Below are 25,292 nucleotides of genomic sequence, written 5' to 3' on the forward strand. Positions count from 1 at the left end.
TAGTAGTAGTAGTAGTAGTAGTAGTAGTAGTAGTAGTAGTAGTAGTAGTAGTAGTAGTAGTAGTAGTAGTAGTAGTAGTAGTAGTAGTAGTAGTAGGATCAAGTATCAAATGTGATGATGTATTAAGAGAGACAGACAGACCACACTGTCTAATGGATGATAACCGTGAATTGACAGCCAACGAGCGCAGGGCGTGTTTGTTCTGGGCGTGCGACGGTCACGCTGCTGGGCCGAAAGTGCTGATTGGGCGCATGCGCGTAATTGGACGGCGCAGGTGTCAAAACTACAGCGGGTGGGGGCGTTGGGGGAGGCTGCTGCTTGCTATTTGCTCGCTGGCTTGTCGCTGGCTTGTCGCTGGCGTGCTGCCTATTTCGCGGCGGGTTTTCTGGCGGATTTGCTGGCTGACAGGCTGACTGGCTGGCTGGCTGGCTTGGCTGGCTGCTCCCCTAATTAATTATTATTACCGCCCCAGAGCTGCCAACTGCCAGCTGCCAGCCAGTTCCCAGGCTACAAGGTGCTGCTGCTGATGATGCGGCGCCCAGGCAAACAAACCTTCAGCTCACCCACCCGGCTTCCATTGTGAGTTCAATCGGCGCAATCCAAATATGCAAATACCAAATCCATACGCACTTGCGCTTTCGCCCGCCCTTCACCCCCCTCCCTCCCTCCCCCGTGCCCTGAATCTTCCCCCCGTGCACCTACATAGTCCTCCTGTCCCGCCCATCCGTCTTTCTCACCACCATAAACAACAACGCTGAAGATATCAAACTGCTACCCATCACTGCTACTCTTATTTGCTTCCTTTCTTCCGTCGCTCAGACTCCTGCCAGTCGTGCTGACTCTCCAAACAACACCTATCCTCACTTCCCTGCCTCGCTGCTTGCTTCGGTCCGACCTTGTCGATCACCGAACCCTTCATCCACTTCACCAACCTTAGCTGTCCCGTCGTTCGTCTACAGCTCCACCATCTACACTCTCGCGTCGCGCAATCTGCTCGCCGCCAGACCACTATCTCAGAGCTTCGTCACATCGTGATCGTGAGTTGGCCTACTTCCTGTCTCCCTTTCGATACCACCGCAGTCGCGTTACGACTACTTGTCCTTGACCTCTGACTCACACCTTCACAGGAGAGCTCTACCCCAGTCAACCTCGAATAACAATGGCCGCCATCCCAACCAAGCCCTTTTCCAGCCTCAGTGCTGCTGTCGCCGCTGGCAAGCATGCCGACTTCAACTTTCGCCAGGAGTCTGCTAACGCTGCTGCCTCGGCCAGCAAGCCTGATTTCTCGGCTTATCCTCTCAACCTTCCCACTCCTCCAAACTCCTTGTCGCCAGAGCTGCATGCTCACAAGGGCCATCGCACCTCTTCCATCGCGCTCGAGTCTGAGATAGACCTTCAGGATGCGGTTGAACATGCTCAGGCGCAGGACCAGCCCACGGCTCTTTCCAGCGCTGCCTTGTCCGGCCTGGAGGCGTCTGCTGTCATCACTCCTTCTATGCTCGCGAAGCATCACCTTCCCGATATCCTCCTTCCGAATGGCCCCATGGCTATTCGATACATTCTCAACTGCTTGACGCAGTCGGTACCAGGCTTCTCTAGTATACCACCACCCAAGGCCCGCAGGCTCGTGGTTAGCGCACTGGAGATCCGGGGTGGCGGAGGCCTGAATGGTGACGTCGAGTTCGAGAAGGTTGGCTGGGGTCGCTGGGATGCGAGAACCCGCGGTCAACCTCCTCGAGAAGGCCGCGGCAGTCTCCAACCAGGGTCCTTCCCTGTCTCGGAACGCGCGCGACTTGGAATGTCCCCACCCTTGAGCGTCGCAGACTCGTACGCCATGTCGAGTGCTGGTCTTCAGATACCAGAAGCTACGCGTCGACAGCGACACGATAAATTTGGGGGATCTTGGGCCGCCGACTCCATGCTTGAAAATGACCTGGAAATGGACATAGGAATGAATGTCGCGGAACACGAGGCCGACAAGATGTCATTGGACGGATCCGAAGACTCGCTCGACTCGGACACTTCGTCTTCCGCTGATGAAGGTGTACCAGGGCGCGAAATCAACATGGAGGATGATGACGCGACTGACGAGGAGGACTGGGCCGCGATTGGTCCGGAGGCCCTGAAACACGGGTCTTTGTTCTACGGTAGCCCAAAGAACACCAACAGACGTGCTTCAACAGCACGCATGAGGTCTTCTAACAGTGCCGGAGTGGGACAGGCGAAATCCGTCCCGCGCCCCAGAATTTCATCCTACGACAACCGCACGCATTCGTATAATCACTCGCATGTGCGTCCCCAGATGGAACGGCGCTCCGTCTCTGCTGTGCACGCTTCGAAGATGTTTACCGCCAGATCTCACAATTCTCCGGCATTTCCGATTTCTTCTCTCCGTGGAGGAGCGGCAAGCCAACACGTGGACCTCGCCATCAGCAAGAACAGCCCTGAACGTGAAGCCATCGAAGCGCTTCTCAAGATGGGAAGCATGTGAGCTATCCGAATTATACGACATGCGCAGGCGCATCGGCGGCGCATGCCGATACAACATGATTACACGTCATATATTCAGAACCACGACTTTTACTCTATACCTTTAATCACTCACGATGGACGGATTGCATGCATTACGAGGTTCAGGCGTTCTGGACGTTGGGAACGTCAATGTCCGTGACAGGATACGATACCCGAGAAGTTACCGTGCATGCCAGGGTCTTCCGCATTGGACCTTGAAACAACAACCTGTTTTTGGAAACATCATTTTTCCGACATCCGGCGAGATCCGGGTGTTCATCGGCACACGCGCCTACCCATCTCAACGATGGATGGCGAATCACTGCACAACACATACACACGGCTTGACCTGAGACGTTGTTTCCGGACATTGTCAAGCTCGAGCGTGACGAACATGCTCGACATATTACTACGTTACACTTGGAGACGTTGACGACGTTGGAGACGTTGGGGACGTTGGAGACGACGAGTTTGTCTTTTTTCAACATATTAACTAACAAATTTTGGGGCCTTCCACAGGCTCATAGCGGCATCCCACTTCGAGCTCCGATTGTTCAAGCGCTGACGGGGAGCTGGGGGATTGCATTGCGTTGGGAGGCTTTTCTTTCGGGAAATTTAATACTGTTTCTTGAGACTCGGCTGGAAATCAGCAGCCATTGCTTCGGTAACTTCGGTATCGTAGAGAACTCTTGACGCTCTCGAGAATAGGAGCACAACCGGGGGCTTTTGGGGGATAGTTATGCCATTCGGGTATCTGTCTACTGGCCTCGACGGTCTTTATGTACATAGCTTGCACCGTACTGCAAAATACAATATATACCATACCATACTTATGACGCGCAGGCTTTGGGATGGTGTGTAGCACTGCATACGTATATATAGAATATCTGCAATTGAGGACTTGATTCTTCTCGTCTATATTTGAGTGTCTATCTATTGTGCGTAATTAAACAGCAGCTCGCGACGGCTACTTTCTGGCCGAAACGGGACTAGCTGCTAATTGGCTGGACTGTTTCCAAACGTCACTCCCTTGCTCCTGTAGAACTTTGTGTTTTTTTTTTCGAAAGCTTCTTGATAAAAGTAATTAATTAATCAATCTATCAATTACATTTATGGATTATTTCCTTCTTCTTCTATAAACGCAAATTCGTTAGTAAAACTCGATGATAACGCCTACTGATTACCCCTCCTCTACCACAACTCCCGGTCTAATTACCCCTTATATTCACAGGTCCCGCGCCCCGTCTTGAGAAACTCATAAAGCATGTGTATGTATACATGTGGGACCAAGTAGGAACCGAGTGCTTTGGATCCGTGCCAAAGTAAACTACAAGCGCTTCGTTCCGTTACGGCCACAAACTCTCCCCGCCCCGACGCAGAGACAACGACAACGACAACAACGACAACGACAATAACGACAACAATGAGCTTCAGACTTGCTCCTCTGCCGAACCCCCCCTACCACCTCCGTTGCTGCCGCCGCTCTTACCCCCTTGCCCTCCAGAGCCGCCGCCGCTAGGATCGGACACCACGTCCTGGTACGCACCATACTCCTGCTGTTGCTGTCCCTCATCCTCCGCGTGCTCTACGCCCTCTGTTTCGTCTGTGCCATCCGGAACGATAAGGGGCTGGTATGCCGGATGAAGCGTGCTCAGAAACACGCGACCGGAACCGCGAAAGCGCGACAGCGGCGCAAAGTGGCACTGCGGGCAGCTTGGAGGGTAGTAGGGCGTGCCGGAGAGGGCGTCGAGACAGTGCTTTAGGACGAGGGAGGCGTGGCATGTTCTGTTTTTGTTTGGTTTAGCGGTCGTGTAATACAGGAGGGATAAAGGGGGAAGCACAAAACTCACAGATTCAGGAGCAGGAACCACGTACAATACGTCCCTAGCATCGGCCACGCCCACCGCGGCATAAACACGAGGGTGAGTATCCACTCTAGCAGCAGGCCTGTTGCGGCGAGGACGTCGGCGATTAGGACGGCGGGGTGTCCGGCTAGACTGCCGCCATTGCAGTTGCAGTTGCAGCTTCGGCGGGATTGTTGTTGTTGGGCGGAGTGTAGGATGGCGGCGCTGAGGAGGGCGGAGAAGGCGAGGGGGATGAGGCCGAGGGCGGGGTTGACGCTTTCGCTGAGGATGCCGTGGAGGATGAGGAGGAGGAGGGCGGGCGGGAAGGTGGCGAGGCAGAGGGTGCGGGGGAGGAGGGCGGGGGTGAAGAGGAGGGGTGGGGGGAGGAGGAGGGCCATTTTTTGTTGTTGTCGTTGTTGTTGTTGTTGTGGTGAGAGTTTCTTTGGAACGATGATTTATAGAATAGGTGGTGGTTTGAAGGCGTATGTGTGTATGTGTGTGTATATATATGTTGGAATGGTATCTTGTCTGGAAGAAAAGACGGTAGTAGGTAGGTATATGCTGGGCTTATATCACATCCTATCACTCCCTGGCCAAACACACGACCTTCTACTCTTCCTCATATAGCAAGAGAGAGAGAGAGAGAGTGAGAGACAGTGAGAGAGACGACAGCAGCCTTATACGCTAAGCACCCGTCGATCTCACGCAAAACTGCCTTTCGAACGTTGGCGATCCCGTGGCTGGACGATGAGTGCCAAACTGGGGGCGAGGCGGAGCAGCGCGATGGATCAACAGATGCTGCATGTCTAGTAACAGTCAACACAACATATGCGCGAGTTCGAACACACGCGACACAGACCTAGCGACTGTACACTATTAGTGCACAGAGCGAGACCGAGAAGCTGGAGCTGGAGCCAAAGATGGATGGAGCCAAACAGAGCCAGCGCCAGCGAATCTTGCGCCATTCGCCATACTCTTATTACATCCATCCTCCAACAGAAAATACAACAACCCATCAAACGGGGAACGGGTAAGTCAGTATTCCAGACCCCGGAGGGTAGATCGCGCGCGTGGCTCAGCCCGCTACAGCTAGATCTACCCTCCAACACAGCCCTACGCCACCGCCGGCCCCCAAACCGACTTGAAGGCTTACAGACGAGAGAGCACGAGAAAGAGTTTTAAATAAAGCGAGGCAGATTTCCTCTTCGTGTGGCTAGTGGGCTTGTTTGGAAGGGATTTGCTCTGTGCGAGGGGAATGTTGAGGGTTTCATTTTTGCCACTGCTTTGAGGGGTGGAGTTGCGGTGGGTTTGAATGGTTGTGATGTGACATGTCTGGGTTTTTATGTGTGTGTAGGAGGGAGAGAGGTGGGAGAGGGAGTGGGTGAAAGGGCTATTCACGACGGGTCAGTATGCATCGACTCTCTGGGCTTTTCTTTGCTAAAGACTGAAAAGTCATTCAAGCGCGAAATCGCGGCCTGTGTTGAAGAAAGCACTATAATTACTTTTTGGGAACTGAAGACAGGTAAAGCTGGTATTCATTAGCCTATTTGTGTACTAACTCAATTTCCTGGTGTTCTGGTCTCTCGCTCTGTCTCTCTCGCTCTGTCTCTCTCTCTCTGTCTCTCTCTATCTATCTCTCTCTCTCTCTCTCTCTCTCTCTCTCTCTCTCTCTCTCTCTCTCTCTCTCTCTCTCTCTCTCTATCCTTCTTCAGTCAATTTCCAGTTCAACAACCCGCTCTCGCTCGTGCTGACGACATTCGGTTTGGCTCGATTCGTTCAGTGCAACTCATGGGATGCTGTCCAGTGAGCGCAGGACCCCGTGTTCTGTGAGAAACGCTGTTGTGTGTACTCTGGGATGAAGTATCTGGAATCCAGAGGTGTGGGGGACCTTTCAAGAGGCTTACGCGTTCTCGAGGACGATCTCCGGCGTTCATCCTTGATGGTTCCCACAGTTGTGAGAGGTGAAGGCGGTGGAGAAGAAGATTCGGCTCTGAACTCTGGCCGGAAGCGACATTGCTTCTTGCATGGCGGGCTCGGACACCTTGTTTCCTCGTATCTCGCTGCTTCGCCGGCTCTGAACTCTGGCCGGAAGCGACATTGCTTCTTGTATGGCGGGCTCGGACACCTTATTTCCTCGTATCTCGCTGCTTCGCCGGCGCTGGGCCTGATATTCGAGACGTCCAGTAAGGGGTGTGGATCGACAGACAGGATGCATCGGCCCAGGCTAGGCATTCTTTCCAGTACCGCGTCAAAGCCGTGGTAGCCTCTCAAGTCATCCAGGTGTTTAACTGTGTATGCGAGGATGTAGTGACGGAGTCCGATCTCCGGGTGTTGTTCGGGCAGCACGTCGCCAACAATGGCCAACAACTCGCAGAGCTCCCTCGCACCATGCTTCTCGGCGAGAAAGTGACTGGCGAATTTGTTGAAGAGCGCTTCCTGGAACCGCCCGGCGACCAGGCGCTGCCCCAGAGCGTACAGCAGACCGATGGTGACAAAGTCACCTTCAGCCATGTGGTTCCTGTTGTTCTCGTTGTTGTCGTTGTTGTCGTTGTTGTTGTTGTTGTTGTTGTTGTTGTTGTTGTTGTTGTTGTTGTTGTTGTCTTTGGGATTGTCCAGCACCCAGCCGTTGCGGTACAGGTACTCGACAAAGTAGCCGAAACAGCCTGGGTCGACGTCGTCGAGGACGACTTTGCGACTGTACTGCTCCTGCAGCTTACCTTGGAGATGCTCCGCGAAGTATTCGGATTCTTGTCGCAAGAGCTCCGAGTGGATGTTGAAGGTTTTCTCTTGCTTGGTGCCGGTGTGGTTTTCTCTAGTGGTGATTGTCACGGTCACTACAGGCGACATAAGACAGCTTGTGATATCAGTATAACGATCGCGAATGGGAGCGAGACCACTCACTCGGAGAATCTCATGCTTGGTTCCATGATTGCTTGGAGATCTGGACGGAAGCGCCTTTCGAGACAAATATGAGGTTTGTTGGTTGGAGGATAGTTGGTTGCCTAGAACCGATGAGAGAAAGGCGTTATCCAGCTTGCATTGTTCACTTAGTTCCACCAGACAGGCCTGTGCTCGCCACAAGCTATGGAAGAATGGAAAGATGCCTGTTCACTGTTCACTCGCAGCTCAGATCTAACCCCTCCCCCCCCCCCCCCCCCCCCCCCCCCCCCTGGCAGAGTTACAACTAAACAGCACTCAAGTGTCAGATCTCCTCTTCAGTGTTCAAGGGCACTACTATCTCTCAATAGCAGTCCCCACTCGACGCGAAGCCTCTCAGCCAATATATTCAACATCCGATCGTTCCCTCCTGTCTCTCACTCCAAGCTAGATACTTCCACCTCCACAAGTCCTGAAAGCTTCTCCAACTTCCTCAATGCTGCTTGTATCGCCCCTGAAATCTAGATATCCGTCAAGTACATAATTGCTTTGTTTGAGGTGTCAAATGTTGGCCTCGCCCAGCTATTCGCTGCTGCCGCAATATGCCTATGAGATAAGCGGCAATTTCTGGCCTGAGGCTATGGCACATAGCCAGGGGATGTGACATCTTCCCTTTGCCAAAGTCTTCACACATGCCGTTTCGCACACTATACCCATCGGCTGTCAAATTCATGGAGCTGTCCCGGCTCTGAAAGATTCCTCTTAGCAGCGTCGTCAAAGGGCCCAACTTCAGCTTCTCATAAGACTCTGTCTGCATTACGTGGGTGAGAAGTTTGAACATACTCCCCAGTCTTACTGTCAGTCATCTAAATGTACTCTTCCACTCATGGGCACACATGACTCTCTATCCAGTACACATCCCAGCTCTGACCGACGAACAGAGTACCGAGCTCTTCCAGGACGACATCAAGACAGTCGGTACGTTGGACGCTACGTGCTCTCTTGACGGCTGCGACACGCATGTGGCTTGCATTGTTGATAGACTGCGATTTGCGAAAGGGAATTTTGGTCGCTGGACGTGATCGCCGCAACACTGAATCATCCTAGATGTCATCCAAGACGAGGAATGCGTTACGCAGAATATCGATAATGTCCTTGATAGCTATCCATAATGTCGCTGGTATGTCTAGCCAGACTTTGAGACATTCGATGAGCGTTGTTAGTACACCCTTATATGTCAAGCCGCGGATATACTGAGCTGAACAATCCAGTATAGAACCATATAAGTCTGTTTGATTCTCCACTCGGTCATCCTCTCGATCGAGTTGACGCAGCTGGCATTTTCTGAGCCTGAAGTATGCTCAGTAAACGATACTGAATTCAAAGGCTTTATATTGGACTCCTCACTGTTCGCTCCGTTTGTCGAAGGGGTACAACAACGGGACGTGCGATGCCATTCTCAATTTCTGCTGCTGGTATAGCTAGCCAGTCTACCCAATCGTCCATGTCAGCTTTACACATCCCGTACCGAGAAAGAACTGCACAGAAACAGTGATTGCCTCTAGCGCCAGCGGCGCAAGGGTCCAGAAATGCTTCTTGCGCCCTGCGATAGCTGCGTTTCAGGGCATACAACTTCTTCCGTGCCTGCAAGAACCTCCCCTCGTCGTTGATAGTCCTCACATGTATAGTTGCCTTGGCTTCATCAACGGTGGACGTTCTATCGCGGAGCGTGATATCGATCGAGTTGGTGAGTGGATCGCCGATCTGTTCTCTCGTTTGTACCTCGCCGTCGTAGGACCGATAATCGTTGGTGAATAGTCCGATTTGCCCGAGCGGGACGGTCAGGGGTTCTACGACTTCATGCTCTATGTCCGAGACTTGCGCGCCTGTGGCCAATTCGATCGTTGGATAGAACGCATCGACTCTATATTCCTCATACCGCTTCATGATGTAGTCGTCCAGGCCGTCATACTCGAGCAGTTTCGGATCGATATTCTGTGTCTCCCCCCAACTGGGTATACATGTCCATATGCCGCAACTCAAACCGCCTCTTCACGCGCGACGGATCCAAGAAAGACTATGCGGATAGGATGTTGTAGATAGAGGAGCACTTCGTCTCTTTGCTACTGCCTATGACGCTCGTAGTCATTACAGTCGCACAGTCTCGCGAACTCTCACCGGTCCAAGTCCTTTTTCACCTCTACAAATACTGCAAATATCGAGATAATGAACTTTCTCGTAGCTGGAGGCGAGGTGGAATTTCTTGTATTATGAAGAATACTGCTCATGTCGCGGGTTTCTCCTTGATGCGTGACCGAAGTATAACAACGAGTTCTCAACTCGAAGACCAGCTATCCTTGACGTCTGCTATGACTTTTGCCAGTCATGGAGGATATTACTATATTCTGTCGATAGCCCTAATGTTCATCCGACCTGTCGATTTTTAGGGGCCATTCCGGTCTCTCTGTTTGACTAATTGTGAGGCGTGGTTTCAAACGGGAATAGCTTCTAGCAGAGCTTTCTATCTTTCTTGTGCTGTCGACCATATTTGACATCCCAACTGTCCATGGCGAACCAACCGGGTCGATTTCCACAATATAAGTGAATTTGTAACCACATGTGTCCGAGGTCTTCCGGATGGCATGTCTGTCCTACATTTTCATAGACCCAAAACATGATTTTGTACGAAGCGGTATAGTCACATTGAAATGCCACGACGTCGCCAGACGGGAAGGTTTTGAGACTGCCCCCATAATGTCTCCCCCATTTGTCCTTTCCGTTGCAGGGCCCGAACTGCAACTTTTGGACCTCTTCTATATCGCGATCCTCGAGAAAGTGTCCGTCTTCCCGGCATACGACGTTACCCTTCTCCAGCCCGGCTGGTAGATCTGTACTTGGGATGACATACTCTTCCAGAGTCTCGCCGTGTTTATGCTCATGTCTACAAACATCAACTTTGTCGAGAGATGCTGATCTTACGAAGTCGATGGCGGACCTGATATATGGAGAATTGGTGCGGTCATAGAATTCGCTTAAGCTCTGATTATTATAACGTTCAAACCAGCCTGGCGGTTTGCATTTATTCTTAGCGGCGCCTACAACGGTAGTGAAACCGATGATAACGAGGATGCTTCGAAGATGCATTGCTGATATCGATGGCTGAGCGGTTTTGTGTATCGTTTACGGCTGTAGTTTTGGAGGGGGGTTGGCTTTTTTGAAAATTAAGATGTAATTTGTGCTAAATAACGTTACTTATAGTCCATTGTAGTGTGACATACTCTGAAACCCTCGTAGAACTGCAAAGTCGGACACCGTGCTTTTTGGAAAGGTCATCGGCCGACTACTATTAGCTAGAATAACTGCCTACGTATGTATTGCTTAGTATATTGATAGTTAGATCGTCTACTTGTCCGGTCAGTCTAATTTGTTTCTCTCTTGTAATTAAGGTTGATATCGCTTTGTCACATATGATATGACACATTCGGAGCCGTAACCTGCGTTCTCGACTAATGCGGCATTTGTAGGTACTCAATTAATTACTACACACGCTCGGACTGCGGCATATTACAATCGGCTACAATCCGAAGGCCGAGATTAGGATTATATGATTAGTCACCCTCAAAGTATGTAGTGAGAATTGCACCGTCTTGGCAATTATTTTGAGGCGTAGATTGAGCTTGTATGCTCTGTTAAAGTCTTGTCCCAGATTGAGATTGCGTGGATCTGGATTGTATGTACCCATCTCTGCCTCCAAGTACTTTCCACCAATACAAATGCCATAAAATATCAAGAGAATGAACCGCCAACATGCGTTGCCGTATCTCAAGGCAAGGTAAAACTCTTATATCTGTTCGGCTAACTGCGAGGAATTGTTTCAAACGGAAATTCTCCCTACTCGCAGAGCCCTCTATATTCTTTACGCACCCGACCATATGCGACATCCCACTTCCGCATATAAAAGTACCCGCTTTGAGTTCCACAGTGTATGTGAACTTGTAATAACATCGCTACAAGCGATTCCGGGTGGCATGTCTGTCCTACCGGTTTCCCATGGTGCTTTTTGTCCTTTTTTGTATAGTCACATTGAAATGCCTCAAGGTTTCCGGAGGGGAAGGATAAACGTTCGGGTCCGAAGTTTTTTCCCCAATGCGATCCGTTACAGGCTTTTAATTGTGCCCTTTGGGCAGTTTTCACATCCTCTCTATCGACCGGAGGTCCATTTTTCTGGCATACGACGACACCCCCACTCAACTCAGATGGTACATCTTTATCTGTGAGTTTGTACTTTGCCTGCTCCTCCTGGCCGATGCCCTCATAAGCATCACAAGAGTCATAATCATCGGAACGTATCGATTTGTAGTACTGAATGGCGGTCTGGAATTCAGAATCAGAATTGTTATAGAGCATATCTAAGTGTTGAGGAGTGGTCCGTTCGAACCATTCTGACGGTTTGCAATTAAGCACAGCGCCTACGCTAGTAATGATACCGATAATGACGAGGATGCTTGGAGGATGCATTTGTAGTATAGACGACTTGGCGGTACTTTGTTGTTCGCGGCTTTGTTCCAGAAAGAAGGTGGCTATTCAATGATTAAGACGTATGCTACATGGTATTACTTATAGTCCACTTTGGTGACCTTACTATGACATACTACGAAACCTTCATAGATATTTATAATATAATTCGCGTGAACCTGGGCACCGTGCTTTTTGGAAAGGTCATCGGCCGAATGCTATTAGCTAGAATAGAAGCGTATGTATACATATAGCTTGAAATCTACTCAATTAGAGCGCCTACCTAAAAGGGAGAAGCACCAATACGTTCAGTCTAAGATGTATCCCTCTTTTCAGGATGACATACAACGTGTAATATGACACATTCGGAGCCGTGTCCCTCGACTGATGCGGCATCTTAGGTACTAACATATCTACACACGTTCAGACTTCGGCATATACAATTGGACACAATCCAAGGGTCTATACTAGGATTGTATGATTAGTCACTGTATAAATGAGCTTACGATCTATTCCGAGGGCGTGGGATTACTTTGTATTAGATTGAATAAAGTTGGGTGTATCCATACTAGGCCATATCGAGGCAGACCTTAGGCCTAAGGCAGAAAGTAAGCCTTAGGTTAATATTCATGCCTGATTCTAGCCTAAGAGAAGGCATTAAGCGATAGATAAACATATACCCTACTTTATTTAATCTAACACAAGTAATCTAGCCAATTAGATTAAGACTATACCACATTAGTCGTTAATCTAAACCATATATTAAGCTCGTATTCTCTATTGCAATTTTAACTAGATTCAGCTTATATACTCGGATTAATTGATATATTTACCGAAGTCTATATATATAGCTTACTTACGAATGGTACGTAGCGAGAGTTAGAAGTGATGAGTTAGTACCCTTACATTATGCATTCGAAAAGATCTTCTAGGGTGAAGCCTTTAGAGTAGTACTACGGAGTAACCAATCTCACTTATTAACAGGTACGTTGTTGGTTTAATTTAGCGTTTTCCTTAAAGAACTGAGGATATTACCTTAACATCACCTACCATTTGGCCCCTAGTGTAACGTTGCTTATTGGAATGTTATCGAGTATAGGTATGTAAGAAGTAAGAAGCATGTCTATTAATAACTATTAATACGTTCTATATATGTGCCTTATAAGTTATAGGGAGATTACATAAAGAAGGGGGCACGTGATAACAGATAATATTCCATGCATGTCCGTAATGAAAAGGTAAAATAAGGTGAGGTTGAAAATAGATCGAATCATGACAATTAGCGGAAGTCCCATCAGTATTAAAAAGGACCATATCGAACTCCGTGCGCGTTACATCTTAATCTCGATTAACAAAATTAGTCGTGCTAAATCTAGCGAGTGAACGACTATTTACCGGCTAGTTTTTGGAGTAATCATCTTCTAGAACTGATATATTATCCAGTAAGGAGCAGCAGAGTTTTCAGTTCACCCGTTTATCTATGTTGAGACATTGTGATCTTAGTTGCCACATTGATATGAAAAGGCTCTTCTTAGGAACAGTCTGTTTGTCGCCGGCTGGGTCCTGTATGCCTCTTGATTTACCAACCTTGGAGTACCTCGGTATGAAGCACATGAGCCTCAGTATGGACTGGATAGGGGTAGATTTAGGTAGGCACACCTGTGGAGACTTGACGATTATCTGTATATCTCGCTTATGTGGTATATATTAGTCTCCCGCCTTGTGTGATAGTCAAAGACGGAAGATAATCAGCACTTGACATGGAAGATGATGACATCAGACTATGCTATGAGCAGTCTCGCTGTGATCAAATGATAGGTTCAGTAAGACTTGTCTCACGAATGATTTCAAGCATTGTTTCTGCATTAGTGGCTGTTATCCGTGTCTCATTCAGTCTAGCAGATATAGCTGTTATAACTACTTGTATGTTATCAACGCTGTGTATAGCTATGCTATGTATTGCCTATCTTAGCATTTCAGAGCTATTCGGGAGTTTCATCCTAAGCCGTTTCATGGAGAGCTGTACTGTACACCTTATAGATCGGACACCCTCTGTTTGTTTTCTATCGGCGTACACGATTGTTTCAGTAGCGGATAGATCTCGAAGGTTCATCACCTGTCAGTAGTTCGCCAAAGGTTGGTCGCACTGTCTTACGAGTGAATTGGATGCCATGAGCTTACGACCCTCTGGAGCGCTGCGCATGCTCTGTTTCTTGTTTCATTGTTGTACAATTTCGGTATCTTGTTTTCATTGTTAAATAAGAAGGACTTCCTTGCAGTTCGTCAGGCTCCATTTCGCCCCTCACATTCCTCCCATACCCCTGCTATTGCCACTGCTCTTGTACGTATAAAGGCGAGCGAGATTATGACTAGTTTAATGTAAAGTGAACCACAAACAACAACTTGTGTAAGTTCGCATATTGAAGCCCACACGCACCATGGCATCACGCAACAACGAAACCGAACTCGAGAACCTAGGCCAAGGAAGATCTCGCAGCAGGGGAGATGGTGGACTCTTTAGACCACCTGACGCACACCTTCTAAGACAACGAAGCTCTAGTGCTTCTCCTCGCCGTGTCTCTGGTCCTAAAACTTCTCGATCCCCATCCAGGACGGTATCTAATCCTCTCGGGCTTCATGAGTCAAGCTCGACCGTGAGGAGATCTTCTCCGGCATTCTCACCTTCTGGGCGTCCTGGCAATGATGAAAGGAGACACCGCCCTGACCGTGAAGAGTTCGACGTAGGAACGGGCGCATCGATATCGCTGTCATCGTCTGCACAACACGGACAGCGTGCTAACGACGGTAGAGAAAATCAATGGAGGATAAGCCAGTATAGCGGCTCCAGAGATCAGCGTGCATCGGTATCGCCATCACCACAGCGCTCACAGAGCCGTGACTATTATGATAGAGAAGGCGGACGAAGGATGAGACAGCATAGTGGCTCTAGAGCGTACCATGGATCCAGAGGACGTAGTCGGGTAGGGCGATCCCACCAGAGTCGACATCATTCAGCCAGCGACACGCATATAACGACTCCCCATCTGGATGGGTCTCGCAGGGAATACACTTCGGGATATGGCAGACAGAGATCAAGCATGCACGCGGTGCCACGAGATGCAAACTCCCGATGGAGTAGGTCACCTTCGGAAGATAGTTCCGATTGTTGCGGTTGTTGAGCCTGTTGGCTCAAGCAGATCTGCAGAGAGAAATGATGTAGACTGTAATGTTTCCCTCTTTTGTTGACTAGCAATACAATTTCAGTGTGATCCACTTATGGTTTTATTGAATACGTATTAAGTTCGGAGTAATATTATAAGGTATGACTCGAACTAGAACACTTATGACTGTTACACTATGCTTGTCTGTCTTGATGAAACTCTTCACTGACGTATAAAAACTGCTTGTCAACTTTGCATCATTCCTCTATCTAGGTCCACCGCTACCCTGATACTGGGAAGCCGGATTATCGCTCAGATCAACACTATGGTGCAAAGAAACTGGTTGTTGGTACTACAGTATATTTGTTTTTTCATCAATGCGGCGATTCATGTTTGCCTTGCGCTCTCATCCATGTCATTCTCAGGGAAGGTGGGGTAATATATACCTAGCACATGTGCATCGATTCTTGATTTCTTCTCATTCCAGAGCTATGTAATTGCCACTCGCAGTCATCGTCGAAGCATTACGGTCCTTTCATCCGCAAATATGGCGTCCGATAGCCATCGTAGAGCTTCACAAGAAGCCAAACATTTAGACCTCGAGGTGAATGAAGACGGGGATATGCTCGGCGCGTCCCCCTTCACTGTCCTAGTCCTTTCATGCAATTGCATTGGACGTTGGGGCTTTGGTACTGCTACACGATTTGCTGCTCGCTTCCCATCAGTCCACAAGAGATACTGGCAGCACTGCAATCCTGTATTGAGTGACGACAAATCAGCATGGATTGCCGGACCCGACAGCCACAAGCTTCTCGGCACCGCTCTCCTTATACCGCCCAACGACGAGTGCGAATACTGGATCGCCTGCTTGTTTACCAGCATATACTACAAGCTAGAACAAAGAGATCCCGACGAAATGATCCTGGTGAACACAGCGAAGGCCATGATGGATATGTTGCAGCAGATTTGCGCGATCGAGTTGCGTAATCTGAAAGGGGGCCCAACAGGGCTTGGAGGCGTTGCAGAAGAAGTGAAGTTGCCGACGATTGGGGAGCTGGTAACCAATAAGATCAGCTCAATTGGCTTTGAAGTAGCCTGGGACAAGACAGAAGCGGTGCTGAAGGGTTTGACACTGAAACAGGGTATGCGCAAGGTTTTGCATGTCTACACGAAGAAATTCGACGATGAAGAGGTCCCTAAGATAGATGGGCTTGATCCAGAAAGGCACTTCTACAACAAGAAAGTTGTCCAAACTCCGAAAGGTCTAAACTGACTTATATTCGAGACACACGATGCACGATTTGCTAGGTCCAGGAACCAACATGATAGCCATGCTTTGAATGTTACGAATTCCATTTAGGGCTTGAGAATGTTTTCATATAGCAGGAACGACTGGAGCCTTGCCTGAGAGCTGAGACTATATTGAAAAGGGATATGAACATTTCGACGTGGCCTAGCACTTTTAGAACAGTTTTGATCATGTAGTCTGAAATAGAGCCATTCCCTTGAAATTAATGCCGAACAAGATGATTGAAATGTTTACTTGGCTGAGTTTTACTTACCACTTCAGGAAATCTTTAGTATCAATGATTGATTTATGACATATGTTGCCTTGTTAACTTCCAAAGTATCAGTCCTTTCTTAAATTTGATGTAATGTCGTGTTGTAGTCTATTATTGGTATGCATCTGTTCCATAATCTTGCCTTTAACGACCAAGCAGTCTTGAGTCAGCATCACCACTAACTTGAAAACAAGTGCCTTCCGACCAGAATATGTGTAAAGCCTGCTAGTTGCTGGAATTTCCCTCAGTCGACCAATGGGATCCTCCAAGGCCGGTAGTGGTGACGCGCGACCCATGACTTTTCCGTCGTCTTCGACGTCCTACGCCATCCTCAGTCCGCCAGCTCTCCTCATCCTCGACTCTTGGACTGCGGCTTCGATGCTGCTGATGCATTCGTTCCGGTGTACGGCGCGATGTAGGCGATGGTGGGAGCCTACGAGCACTTGGTGCACCATACTCCCATGTCTCGGTGGTCTTGGTGACAATCACATCTGGGGTTCGGCCAGGAGATCTCATAATTTCACCAGAACGTGGATGAGATCGTGTCCGTTGTCTCTGGGGTAGCGATCGGACAATGTCAGGTGAGTCCCGAGCCCCCGTTAGGGTCTGCGGATAAGCTGGACTCAGCGATTGTGCACGTCTAGTGGATGGCTCGTATTGAACACGAGTTCGTGACCGAGGACGCTGCTCTTCAGAAGCATACTGGGCCCTGGTGTAGGAAACAGGTCTTTCCGGACGTTGTGATGCTGGGTAACGGCGTGCGGATAGAGATCGAGCTCGAGGCAAAGAAGTTGCCTCTGGCCTGTCGTGTATGTACTCGTAGGACACCTGTCCAGGAGGCACGAGTGAGAGACTGCGAAATGTTGTAGTAATATCCTGCGTATGACGATGGTCGGGTATATTCTGGGAATATTCACGGCGGTTGTGATTTCGTGAATCTTTCTCATAATCAGCTGAAGAGGATCTTCTTTCGTGCCATGATCTCGGCATCACACTACGTGATCGTGAGGGGCGCCTTCTGGGTTCAGCTTCAAAAGGTCTGCGATCGTGGTCTGGTCGCGGATCTAGCACTGAATTTTCTCTTCCAGAAGGTTTGTCGAAATCATAGTCTGGTGGGTATCTTTTCGTTTTGGGGTCCTGTGTATTGGAAAGGCGACCTCGTTCTCTAACTGAGAGAGGATACGGCGGTGCTTCAGGCCTATACGGGCCAATGAAAAGATTTTGCCGTGAATGATGCTCCCGATCTTCCTCGTCAGAACTGTCACCAGTTCCATAGTCTTTGGTATGTCTTGAGTAGCTCATAGTACCTAAACCACTAAATGTTGCAGGTCTATGTCTGAGTCAGAGAGCGTCTTGGAAAATGAGAATATGTGTGCTGATGCACGCCACTAGACTTTGTTCTTATATGCCGCGTTGCAGGGGTACACACAATGTAAAGTGGCAAAGTGTATGTAGGCAGAGATCGAACAGGCCAAAGAAACAAGTTTCTGCGTCGTGAACAGTGCACTCGAAATTGTAATTCCCGGCTTAGGATACCTGGCGGGAATCAGCCCTGCAGGCCCTAATCCCCTAATCTCGGGTAAAGTTCTTCTGTCTACTCGAGTACCGTGTTCCAAGGTCGTATATGGTATCATTAAACCCTCCTAATGCACACAAAGATCTCCTCCTATGTTCATAACTCATGCTGTACATCCGCTGTCTTCCCCTAATTACCTGGCACTTACTCCAATCCCACACATACACTGACAATCCGGTACTGGACACATCTGATGCCTCCGGAACCATTCCTGTGCATGATTCCCATGAAATCCATGCCCACACCCTAGACAGAGCGTCATCTGTCTCGCAAGCATATCTTCCTCACTCAGAGCTGCCGCACCCCCCAACTTCGCCGGATCCGGGCTACCCAGCCACATCATACAAATCCCACATCTCGGCATCGGGGCTCCACATCGAGGACACACTGTTCCAGCAGCAGACGCTGGAGTTTTGGGCGGTGCTTTCTGCTCCACTGCAGATTTAGATCCTGGTGCTGCAGGTGGACCAATTTTGGACATGGCTAGTGGCTTTGCCACATGCCTTGCCAGGTTTAGTTGGCAGTTGTTGCACCGAATCGTAACTTGTGGCCCGGGTATCTTGACTTCACTTTTTCCGCGCCTACTGACGGCGCGAACACTATGCTGTGCAACAAACTTCGCGCGTTGTACGAAGGCGTGCCAGACATGCATCTGTGCCAAGTATGCATCGTACCAGGCCTGCCATCGTACATCGTTGGGAACGCTATACAACGGTTGACTGCGACCAAGGGCCAGAACGGCGGTCTGAAGGTCGCCGAAGCGTGCGATGTATTTCTCAAAAAGATCAATGGCAGGATAGTCAAGGCCTGTGAGCACGAGGCCTTCGATAGATCCTGCAGATATGACAGAGAAGGTGTGGCGCTCAATAAAGGTGCCCACGGCATAGTCATCGAGATAAGTGAGAGCAATGCCGACGCGATCTGCAAGGGCAAGCTGCGGCATTTCGACGACACGGGCCCAAGAGTGATTGATGAAGTATGTTAGTAGGGCGGTCAGGTAAGGGTCAGACGATTCTTCGAGCATCCAGCTGAAGGTTGACTCGCGGTCATCAGAAATCACAGCACCAGCGATGATGGCTGCCAAACCGATGTTCTGGATGTGGCCGGCACGGGTGGCGGTACGTAGAAGGTCAATTGCAAGGTCGGTATGGCCTTTGAAATAGGCGAGAACAATGGCTTTGTAGGCATAACCATGTTCTATGAGAGCAAGAGAATGCGTGTGTAGAGTAGATCTAGGAAGGGCCCATCCGCAGATTGCTAAGCAAAGCTGGCGCTGCTCGGTGAATTTGGTCGGCACGGCGTTCAGGAGGGGAGGAAGCTCTTTGTTTTTGACTATGCGACTCACGGTCCTGCTTACGGCTGCGTCGGTAGCTGCATCACCACTTATCAGGCGATTATCGACGCGGCGCATTTTGAGAGTGTTTCGCCAGACCGTGTGCACACCAGCATAGCTCATGTCTAGGTCGTGCGCGACCATGCCGTCGTCGGCTTTGAGATCGTCGAGGCGTGCTATTAGATCCCACATGTCCCCAAGCCACGGGTCATCCTTAACAATGAGCTTGTTCTTCTTGCAGTCGAACAGATAACCCTCCATACAACGTCTTCTTTGCACGTCAAGCGTAGTGAACAAATCTTCTGGTTCTAACGCGCTGTTCGCAATAGTGAGTAAGTCTTCGTGCAATGACTGGCTTGAGCTCGACGTCCCTGCGTCTAATTTCATCATCTCTATCGCGGGATTCAGCGTCTCTGTCGATACCAAGCTACCGGTCAGCACCATAGAGTCCGTCATTGCCTCTTTCCCAGTCAGCGCAATCCGTCGTATCTCGTCCATGTCGTCGGCAATCTTTCTCCTGTGTGCTCTAGGATGATACAGAAGCGTTTGATCCCGATATAGCTCGTTCGTAGCTGTAAAATTGATATGCGGTGGTGCATCTGGAATCCTAAGCATGGTGACCTCACGCTGCTGCTGCCCTTGGGGCCGCGTCATCGCAATTAGACAACTACCTTCCGCTGGACACCCCGGGTTCATGAAGTCATATGCGTATACTCTCTCGTTTTCGGCTGGTCGCTCGTATTGTCTAGCCCAAGACACATCCGATCTCGAGTACTGTAGAACGTGGCTCCGTCTGACGTACTGGTTCGCGGCCCAAGGCGTACCTCCATAGTCATTGGAAGGTCCGGAATGCAGAATATTGCTGGACTTTATACCATGCTGCGCAGTTTCCACGATCTTGATCTCGCCTGTGTTTGCAAGGATGCCAAAACAGCCACGCTTCGTTCCAGAATGCCGAAGTGACCAGATTGAAGTCGATTGACCCGGAGTCGACGTGTCAATTGCCGGTCTCAATTCGAGAAGAGATCCGGCGGGGACTTCGGATGAGGGCGTGCCGGAAGTAGAGCGCGATACGTAACGGCGGTCCCATATACTCACCGTCGCGTCTCCGGCTGGACCAGCGGAGATGAAGAAATTCTCGTCCAGGGGGTCAATAGATATGTTATTGACTTGACGAGTAGGAAACTGGGCAGTACTACTGCCTGGTGAGTCTACTACTGTAAGCTTAGATCCGCACCATTTGAACTCATATGTGTTATACCTCGCAGATCATATAGTCGTATACACTGGCCCCTAACTCCTGCTAACAGCGTATCCGGCTGTCCAGGGAAGAACTTGATACTTGAGATCGCCTCGCTCGTCCCTAACTTTCGGTACGGTTCTGTGTTTACCGGCATACTTGCGTTGAGGTCATAAATGTTCATGCACACATCATTCCTTACGTTATCCAGTCCGGTTGCCAGGAAGTTCTTGGCGCTAAAGGCGATCGAGTTACATTTGCGCTGCCGCTTGATGGGGAATGATTGCATGAATGCATTATCACCTTTTTGTAGATCCAGAAGTACGGCTTCGCCAGTCGCAGCCCCGATGCCAACAAAGTGCTCCTGTGTTTTTGACCAGTCGAAGGCGGTGAAATTTGGGAGTTTGCGACGCGTGTTGATTTCGGAGTACAAGATCTTCTTATCATGGCTGATATTGTCGAGCTTGCAGTATTGGAGGCGATTGTTTGAGACGCTGATTATAACGAAGCGTGGATCCGACGCCGTAGAATGTGGTGACCAGCGGATTGCTTCTTCCATCGTGCCAGGCGTACGCGGTAGGAGGTATTAGTGAGCATCACATTATCAAGCTCTAGATAACATCATCAAGACCTTGGGCGTAATGGGTTTCAAGGGCTTTGTATCCAATTAAGATGTAAGATGAGCACGTGCATATAGATGCTTGTTCCTGCAGCATCTCCACGTCTAAGGCCGTCTGATAGACCGACGTTGATGATTGCGCTCGGACCACAACGCCATGGATGACCCACTCTAACTTTCATCCATATAGGCAGAAAAGCTCGAAAGATAATATCCAAGCCTGTAGATAACCACTCACGCTTCAACGCCCACAATACCATTTTTCACAGTCGCACACACAATGGCACCACAACCTCCAACACATCCCTCACGTAGCAAACTTCTTGGACTTCCCTCACAACCGAAAACAAAGCGGAAGAAGAAGGAAAAGCCAGCCCACATTCGCGGTCCAGCATACTCCAAGGCACACACCGTGAACCCTATCAAACGTCGCATCCGTGACCTTGAGCGCTTGCTCTCTGGCCCGCGTAATATCCCTGCCGATGTACGAATAGCACAGGAGCGAGAGCTGGGGAGCCTGAAGAGAGACCTAGAGCAAGAGGAGGCGGATATGCGACGGAGCGAGATGATTAGAAAGTACCACATGGTGCGGTTCTTTGGTAAGTCTATACAAATACTCACGAAGACTCCCAAGGCGATAGTGTTATATGCGCGAAGCTGATCGCACATCTCAGAAAGCAAGAAAGCTGAGCGCAACCTCAAAAAAGCCCGCCGAGCTCTGAATAATGCAACGACGCCAGACGAGACTGCGACAGCACAAGCGCACGTACATACATGTGAGGTCGATTACAACTACACAAGATTTTATCCATTTTTGAAAGCATATCATGCGTTATACCCACGGCAACAGGGCCAGGTCGTAGGCGAGGGAAGCAAGCCAGAAGAGGGTGAAAAAATGGACATTGACACTGAAGCAAAGCCTGAGAGTACTATAACTGAGGGCAAAGGTGATCGCGAAATGTGGGCAGCGATTGAAAAGGCGATGGTGGACGGGACATTAGAGGCGTTACGCGACAGTAAGGTGCATGCTCCCGGGGAAATGAAGAACACGAAGAAGTCGGCGAGGGTTGAGAAGGAAGGACGTCCCACAAAAGCGAAGTCAAGGATAGAGAAAGCGAGTGGTGGTCGAGACAAAGCGAACAATGCGCGCGAGGAAGACGAGGATAGCGACGGTGGGTTCTTCGAATGAAGTCATGGCATCCCAAAAGTATTCGCATTTTCTTGGCGTCAACATCTGCGGGAACCTCTACATGCGCGCAGGGCAAGGTGTCAAGGTTGCTGCACATTACATTTAAACATACCTAGCGTGTGAACACAACAAGCTGCTTTTGGCGTTTTATCAGACGGCCAAGGAGCAAAACTTGAGCAGGAGTTGTTATGATCATTTGCATGCTACGAATCCTCCTGGAGTTCTCCCACAGAACAATCTGTCGTCCTATCTCGCATTCACAAACGCGCAAGACTTATATTTCCGTGCGCCTAGTTCTTGAAAATTACGCCATGGGACTAAATCACAGGCGTGAATATGGACCAAGTGACTGACAAGCTTTCACCTTGGCAAGTCTCTACTCACATGAGACGAACGTCAAAAGTAATGGAACAGGGTAAAATCAGATTCCAGGGGCAGACATATAGTCAGCGTCAGAGGGCGCGCTAGAGAAGGAGAAGACTACGATAAAATATTGTATACTACTAGCTTTGCTACGGTACATAAAGATCCGGCGCTTCAGTATACATATTCCAACGCATTATAGTTTGTAATGATTAGAAGTGCAACTTGAAATGGCATTTAGGGCGGTAGTATTGTATGTTATCTTACAGCGTCACAACGTTAACCGAAGACAGTTTGCGAAGACTTTGATATCTGATTAAATATCGTATATGGTCACCTCGCCCAGTTACCGATCATAAACTATAGTAGAAGAATACCCAACGCCATTCCATGCGTCCGTAGATGGCCTAAATGTACCTACGTGTCCTTCTGTCGGACGGAGAAGGGCTAAGATGCGTATGATTGCGTGGGCGGTCGAAATGTGAAGTAACATGCTGCGTGCACATAATGTGGCTTCAGTGTACTCCCAAACCCCAATTTTTCTCTTTAGCGATATTCTAGAGCATGAGATTCTCTATGGCTATTCGCTCTTGCTTTTTATTAGCGGTTCGCTATCGCTCTCAACAGCAGCGACTTTAGATTGCAAAGCTGTGCTGGAAATTTAGTCTTCCCAAGCCCATACTTGCTTGAGATATGCGGCAACGTTGACTTTTTTCGACTTCATTTCGACCATCCACGGGTGCTCGAGCATACGCCAGGGTGACGCGCGACGACCAGGCTCTTTCTCAAGACTGAGTCTAGGTTAGCCATACCATAATCAGGAAGATCTGTCTTGTGCCGACTTACCAACAATCAATGAAATACTTGAAGTTTTCACTCCATTTGATCCCATTGTCTGGCTCATCCTTCAACTTCGGGATTTCTTGTCGTACAATGTATGTCAAGAGATCAATCAAACCAGCTCTGGGGTTCATCTCACTTCCGTCAGCAGGAAATGGGAATCTGTGCTGTGCGACTTCGAGCAAGGTGACTCCAAGACTCCATACATCCGATGTAATGGTGTAACTCTGGCCAGTAATACGTTCTGGTGCCATGTAGTAACTCGTTCCGATAAAGGTATTTGCATCGCCTTTCGTACCGAACTCTCCTGATACACCAAAATCGCAAAGTTTGACCTGGCCATTCCGGCAGAGAAGGATGTTGGAAGGTTTAATGTCGCGGTGAATGATTCGATGAGAATGGAGATAAGTTAGTCCGTTGAGCACACCTTCTGCTACCTTGCCCAGGACCTTTTCACCTGTCCTTCCTCCCCTGCCTTTCACTTCGCGATAAACCGAGTCTAGAGATCCTCCCTCGCAGAATTCCATAGCGATACTGATTGTTCCAGAGTTGTCGTCGAAGGCACCGTAGTACTGACAGATATGGTCCGAGGCGCAATTCTTGTTGAAAGAAAGTTCTCGAACGATCTGTTTCTTGACATCGGGATCCGGATTTGTTGTGATAATCTAACCAGTTTGTCAGTCCCCAGCGTCTTTACTCGAGAGCCGAGCTCTACATACCTTCAGTGCGAAGACGGTCTTGCCGCCTTTCAAAACGCAGCGAGTGACAGCACCACCAGCGCCCTCACCCAAACTCCCTATTTCTTGTATCATGTCTTTACTGCTAGCCGCCCTCCAGCCTGCATCATCCAAATCTTCTACATCTAACGGCCTGCCCTTATCTTCAGCCATTTTCTCAAGGTCTGGATAGTTTGCAGGATCACGTTCGTTCCTTCCGCCTTCGCTTCCACCTTGAGATATCGCCGAAAGAGGGTCAGAATTTTGTGGTCTTAGCGGCCCTGAGATGCTTAATTGTGGGTGTGAATACGATGAGGATGCCGCTGATCCCGATCCATTCTGTTGTGAATCACCAAAGCTCCCCGATCTAGAATGTGTACTTGTATCGCTTGAACCGCCAGCCGAATTGCCAGTCTGGAGGGGTTGTAGTCTCGGTTGTGGTCGGGTCTGCTCCTGAGGAGTTGTGTTACTTCCCATTGGTGTTGCGAGTCGCAGTTGAGGGGCAGCTGGCCGAGATAGGGTGGGAACGTCATTGTTGTTTGCGGCGCCATTTGTGACTGGCCTGGCATTTGGTGATGGCGGAATTGAGAGGCCTAGGCGCGGCATTCTACTGCCGCCTCGATGCGCACCAGGAATCGGAGGGCGGAGGAGAGGCGCCGGTGACGACATATTTGGACGTGTGAGAGTCGGCGGAGAAGTTGAGGAGTTGTCCGTATGAGGATATCCGTTCGCTGTATCCCCGGTACCAGGACCCTGCATCTATGTCGACCCTGTTGAATCGAGACGTAGTGTGATGGTGTGTCCAACCCTTCCTTTCACAGCCGTTATTCAACGTAGGGTCTGATCGTGTGGCTCTCACGTGGCTATTGATAGTGGTTCCACGGTCGAGCTGCGCTACGATTTTGACGTCCCAGACTTGTAAAGAGACAAGAACTTGCTGCTCCGT

At 49.4% G+C, this 25,292-nt stretch overlaps 13 protein-coding genes across 13 annotated transcripts; 4 read left to right on the forward strand and 9 right to left on the reverse strand.

Annotated features, from left to right (window-relative positions):
- Nucleotides 1–149: 149 nt before the first annotated feature.
- Nucleotides 150–578, reverse strand: EJ05DRAFT_486127 (uncharacterized protein; the record flags this gene model as incomplete). The annotated part of the gene is made up of 2 exons (XM_033745506.1): nucleotides 150–446; nucleotides 564–578. 2 exons carry the CDS (start codon nucleotides 576–578, stop codon nucleotides 150–152), a joined length of 312 nt encoding a protein of 103 aa, XP_033600516.1.
- Nucleotides 579–723: 145 nt separating this feature from the next.
- EJ05DRAFT_376338 (uncharacterized protein) lies at nucleotides 724–2,562 on the forward strand. The gene has a single exon (XM_033741191.1). It carries the CDS (start codon nucleotides 1,160–1,162, stop codon nucleotides 2,489–2,491), a length of 1,332 nt encoding a protein of 443 aa, XP_033600517.1. The 5' UTR covers nucleotides 724–1,159; the 3' UTR covers nucleotides 2,492–2,562.
- Nucleotides 2,563–3,941: 1,379 nt separating this feature from the next.
- EJ05DRAFT_528538 (uncharacterized protein) lies at nucleotides 3,942–5,176 on the reverse strand (the record flags this gene model as incomplete). The annotated part of the gene is made up of 2 exons (XM_033748912.1): nucleotides 4,362–5,176; nucleotides 3,942–4,296 (listed from the first exon to the last, which is right to left on the reverse strand). The coding sequence occupies exons 1-2, from the start codon at nucleotides 4,751–4,753 to the stop codon at nucleotides 3,942–3,944; spliced, it is 747 nt and encodes a 248-aa protein (XP_033600518.1). The 5' UTR covers nucleotides 4,754–5,176.
- EJ05DRAFT_476339 (uncharacterized protein) lies at nucleotides 4,723–5,338 on the reverse strand. Its single transcript, XM_033744008.1, has 2 exons — nucleotides 5,215–5,338; nucleotides 4,723–5,161 (listed from the first exon to the last, which is right to left on the reverse strand). The coding sequence occupies exons 1-2, from the start codon at nucleotides 5,318–5,320 to the stop codon at nucleotides 5,040–5,042; spliced, it is 228 nt and encodes a 75-aa protein (XP_033600519.1). The 5' UTR covers nucleotides 5,321–5,338; the 3' UTR covers nucleotides 4,723–5,039.
- Nucleotides 5,339–5,969: 631 nt separating this feature from the next.
- EJ05DRAFT_510904 (uncharacterized protein) lies at nucleotides 5,970–7,282 on the reverse strand (the record flags this gene model as incomplete). Its single annotated transcript, XM_033748209.1, has 2 exons — nucleotides 5,970–7,209; nucleotides 7,257–7,282. 2 exons carry the CDS (start codon nucleotides 7,280–7,282, stop codon nucleotides 6,132–6,134), a joined length of 1,104 nt encoding a protein of 367 aa, XP_033600520.1. The 3' UTR covers nucleotides 5,970–6,131.
- Nucleotides 7,283–7,669: 387 nt separating this feature from the next.
- EJ05DRAFT_538316 (uncharacterized protein) lies at nucleotides 7,670–9,317 on the reverse strand (the record flags this gene model as incomplete). The annotated part of the gene is made up of 3 exons (XM_033749445.1): nucleotides 8,640–9,317; nucleotides 8,129–8,335; nucleotides 7,670–7,753 (listed from the first exon to the last, which is right to left on the reverse strand). Exons 1-3 carry the CDS (start codon nucleotides 9,177–9,179, stop codon nucleotides 7,670–7,672), a joined length of 831 nt encoding a protein of 276 aa, XP_033600521.1. The 5' UTR covers nucleotides 9,180–9,317.
- A 330-nt stretch (nucleotides 9,318–9,647) lies between these two features.
- Nucleotides 9,648–10,376, reverse strand: EJ05DRAFT_510905 (uncharacterized protein; the record flags this gene model as incomplete). Its single annotated transcript, XM_033748210.1, has 1 exon — nucleotides 9,648–10,376. The coding sequence occupies one exon, from the start codon at nucleotides 10,374–10,376 to the stop codon at nucleotides 9,741–9,743; it is 636 nt and encodes a 211-aa protein (XP_033600522.1). The 3' UTR covers nucleotides 9,648–9,740.
- Nucleotides 10,377–11,123: 747 nt separating this feature from the next.
- On the reverse strand, nucleotides 11,124–11,750 carry EJ05DRAFT_500587 (uncharacterized protein; the record flags this gene model as incomplete). The annotated part of the gene is made up of 1 exon (XM_033747015.1): nucleotides 11,124–11,750. The coding sequence occupies one exon, from the start codon at nucleotides 11,748–11,750 to the stop codon at nucleotides 11,124–11,126; it is 627 nt and encodes a 208-aa protein (XP_033600523.1).
- Nucleotides 11,751–14,103: 2,353 nt separating this feature from the next.
- EJ05DRAFT_528544 (uncharacterized protein) lies at nucleotides 14,104–15,011 on the forward strand. The gene has a single exon (XM_033748913.1). It carries the CDS (start codon nucleotides 14,186–14,188, stop codon nucleotides 14,924–14,926), a length of 741 nt encoding a protein of 246 aa, XP_033600524.1. The 5' UTR covers nucleotides 14,104–14,185; the 3' UTR covers nucleotides 14,927–15,011.
- A 387-nt stretch (nucleotides 15,012–15,398) lies between these two features.
- On the forward strand, nucleotides 15,399–16,429 carry EJ05DRAFT_476341 (uncharacterized protein). The gene has a single exon (XM_033744009.1). It carries the CDS (start codon nucleotides 15,456–15,458, stop codon nucleotides 16,179–16,181), a length of 726 nt encoding a protein of 241 aa, XP_033600525.1. The 5' UTR covers nucleotides 15,399–15,455; the 3' UTR covers nucleotides 16,182–16,429.
- A 1,381-nt stretch (nucleotides 16,430–17,810) lies between these two features.
- EJ05DRAFT_452685 (uncharacterized protein) lies at nucleotides 17,811–21,321 on the reverse strand. The gene is made up of 2 exons (XM_033742414.1): nucleotides 20,641–21,321; nucleotides 17,811–20,590 (listed from the first exon to the last, which is right to left on the reverse strand). The coding sequence occupies exons 1-2, from the start codon at nucleotides 21,176–21,178 to the stop codon at nucleotides 18,180–18,182; spliced, it is 2,949 nt and encodes a 982-aa protein (XP_033600526.1). The 5' UTR covers nucleotides 21,179–21,321; the 3' UTR covers nucleotides 17,811–18,179.
- A 197-nt stretch (nucleotides 21,322–21,518) lies between these two features.
- EJ05DRAFT_538320 (uncharacterized protein) lies at nucleotides 21,519–22,432 on the forward strand (the record flags this gene model as incomplete). Its single annotated transcript, XM_033749446.1, has 2 exons — nucleotides 21,519–21,837; nucleotides 21,913–22,432. The coding sequence occupies 2 exons, from the start codon at nucleotides 21,519–21,521 to the stop codon at nucleotides 22,425–22,427; spliced, it is 834 nt and encodes a 277-aa protein (XP_033600527.1). The 3' UTR covers nucleotides 22,428–22,432.
- A 1,019-nt stretch (nucleotides 22,433–23,451) lies between these two features.
- Nucleotides 23,452–25,015, reverse strand: EJ05DRAFT_486138 (Pkinase-domain-containing protein; the record flags this gene model as incomplete). The annotated part of the gene is made up of 3 exons (XM_033745507.1): nucleotides 23,452–23,581; nucleotides 23,637–24,295; nucleotides 24,350–25,015. 3 exons carry the CDS (start codon nucleotides 25,013–25,015, stop codon nucleotides 23,452–23,454), a joined length of 1,455 nt encoding a protein of 484 aa, XP_033600528.1.
- Nucleotides 25,016–25,292: the final 277 nt, after the last annotated feature.

The sequence above is a fragment of the Pseudovirgaria hyperparasitica genome (genome assembly GCF_010093815.1).
Source record: "Pseudovirgaria hyperparasitica strain CBS 121739 unplaced genomic scaffold EJ05scaffold_8, whole genome shotgun sequence".
Taxonomy (NCBI): domain Eukaryota; kingdom Fungi; phylum Ascomycota; class Dothideomycetes; order Acrospermales; family Acrospermaceae; genus Pseudovirgaria; species Pseudovirgaria hyperparasitica.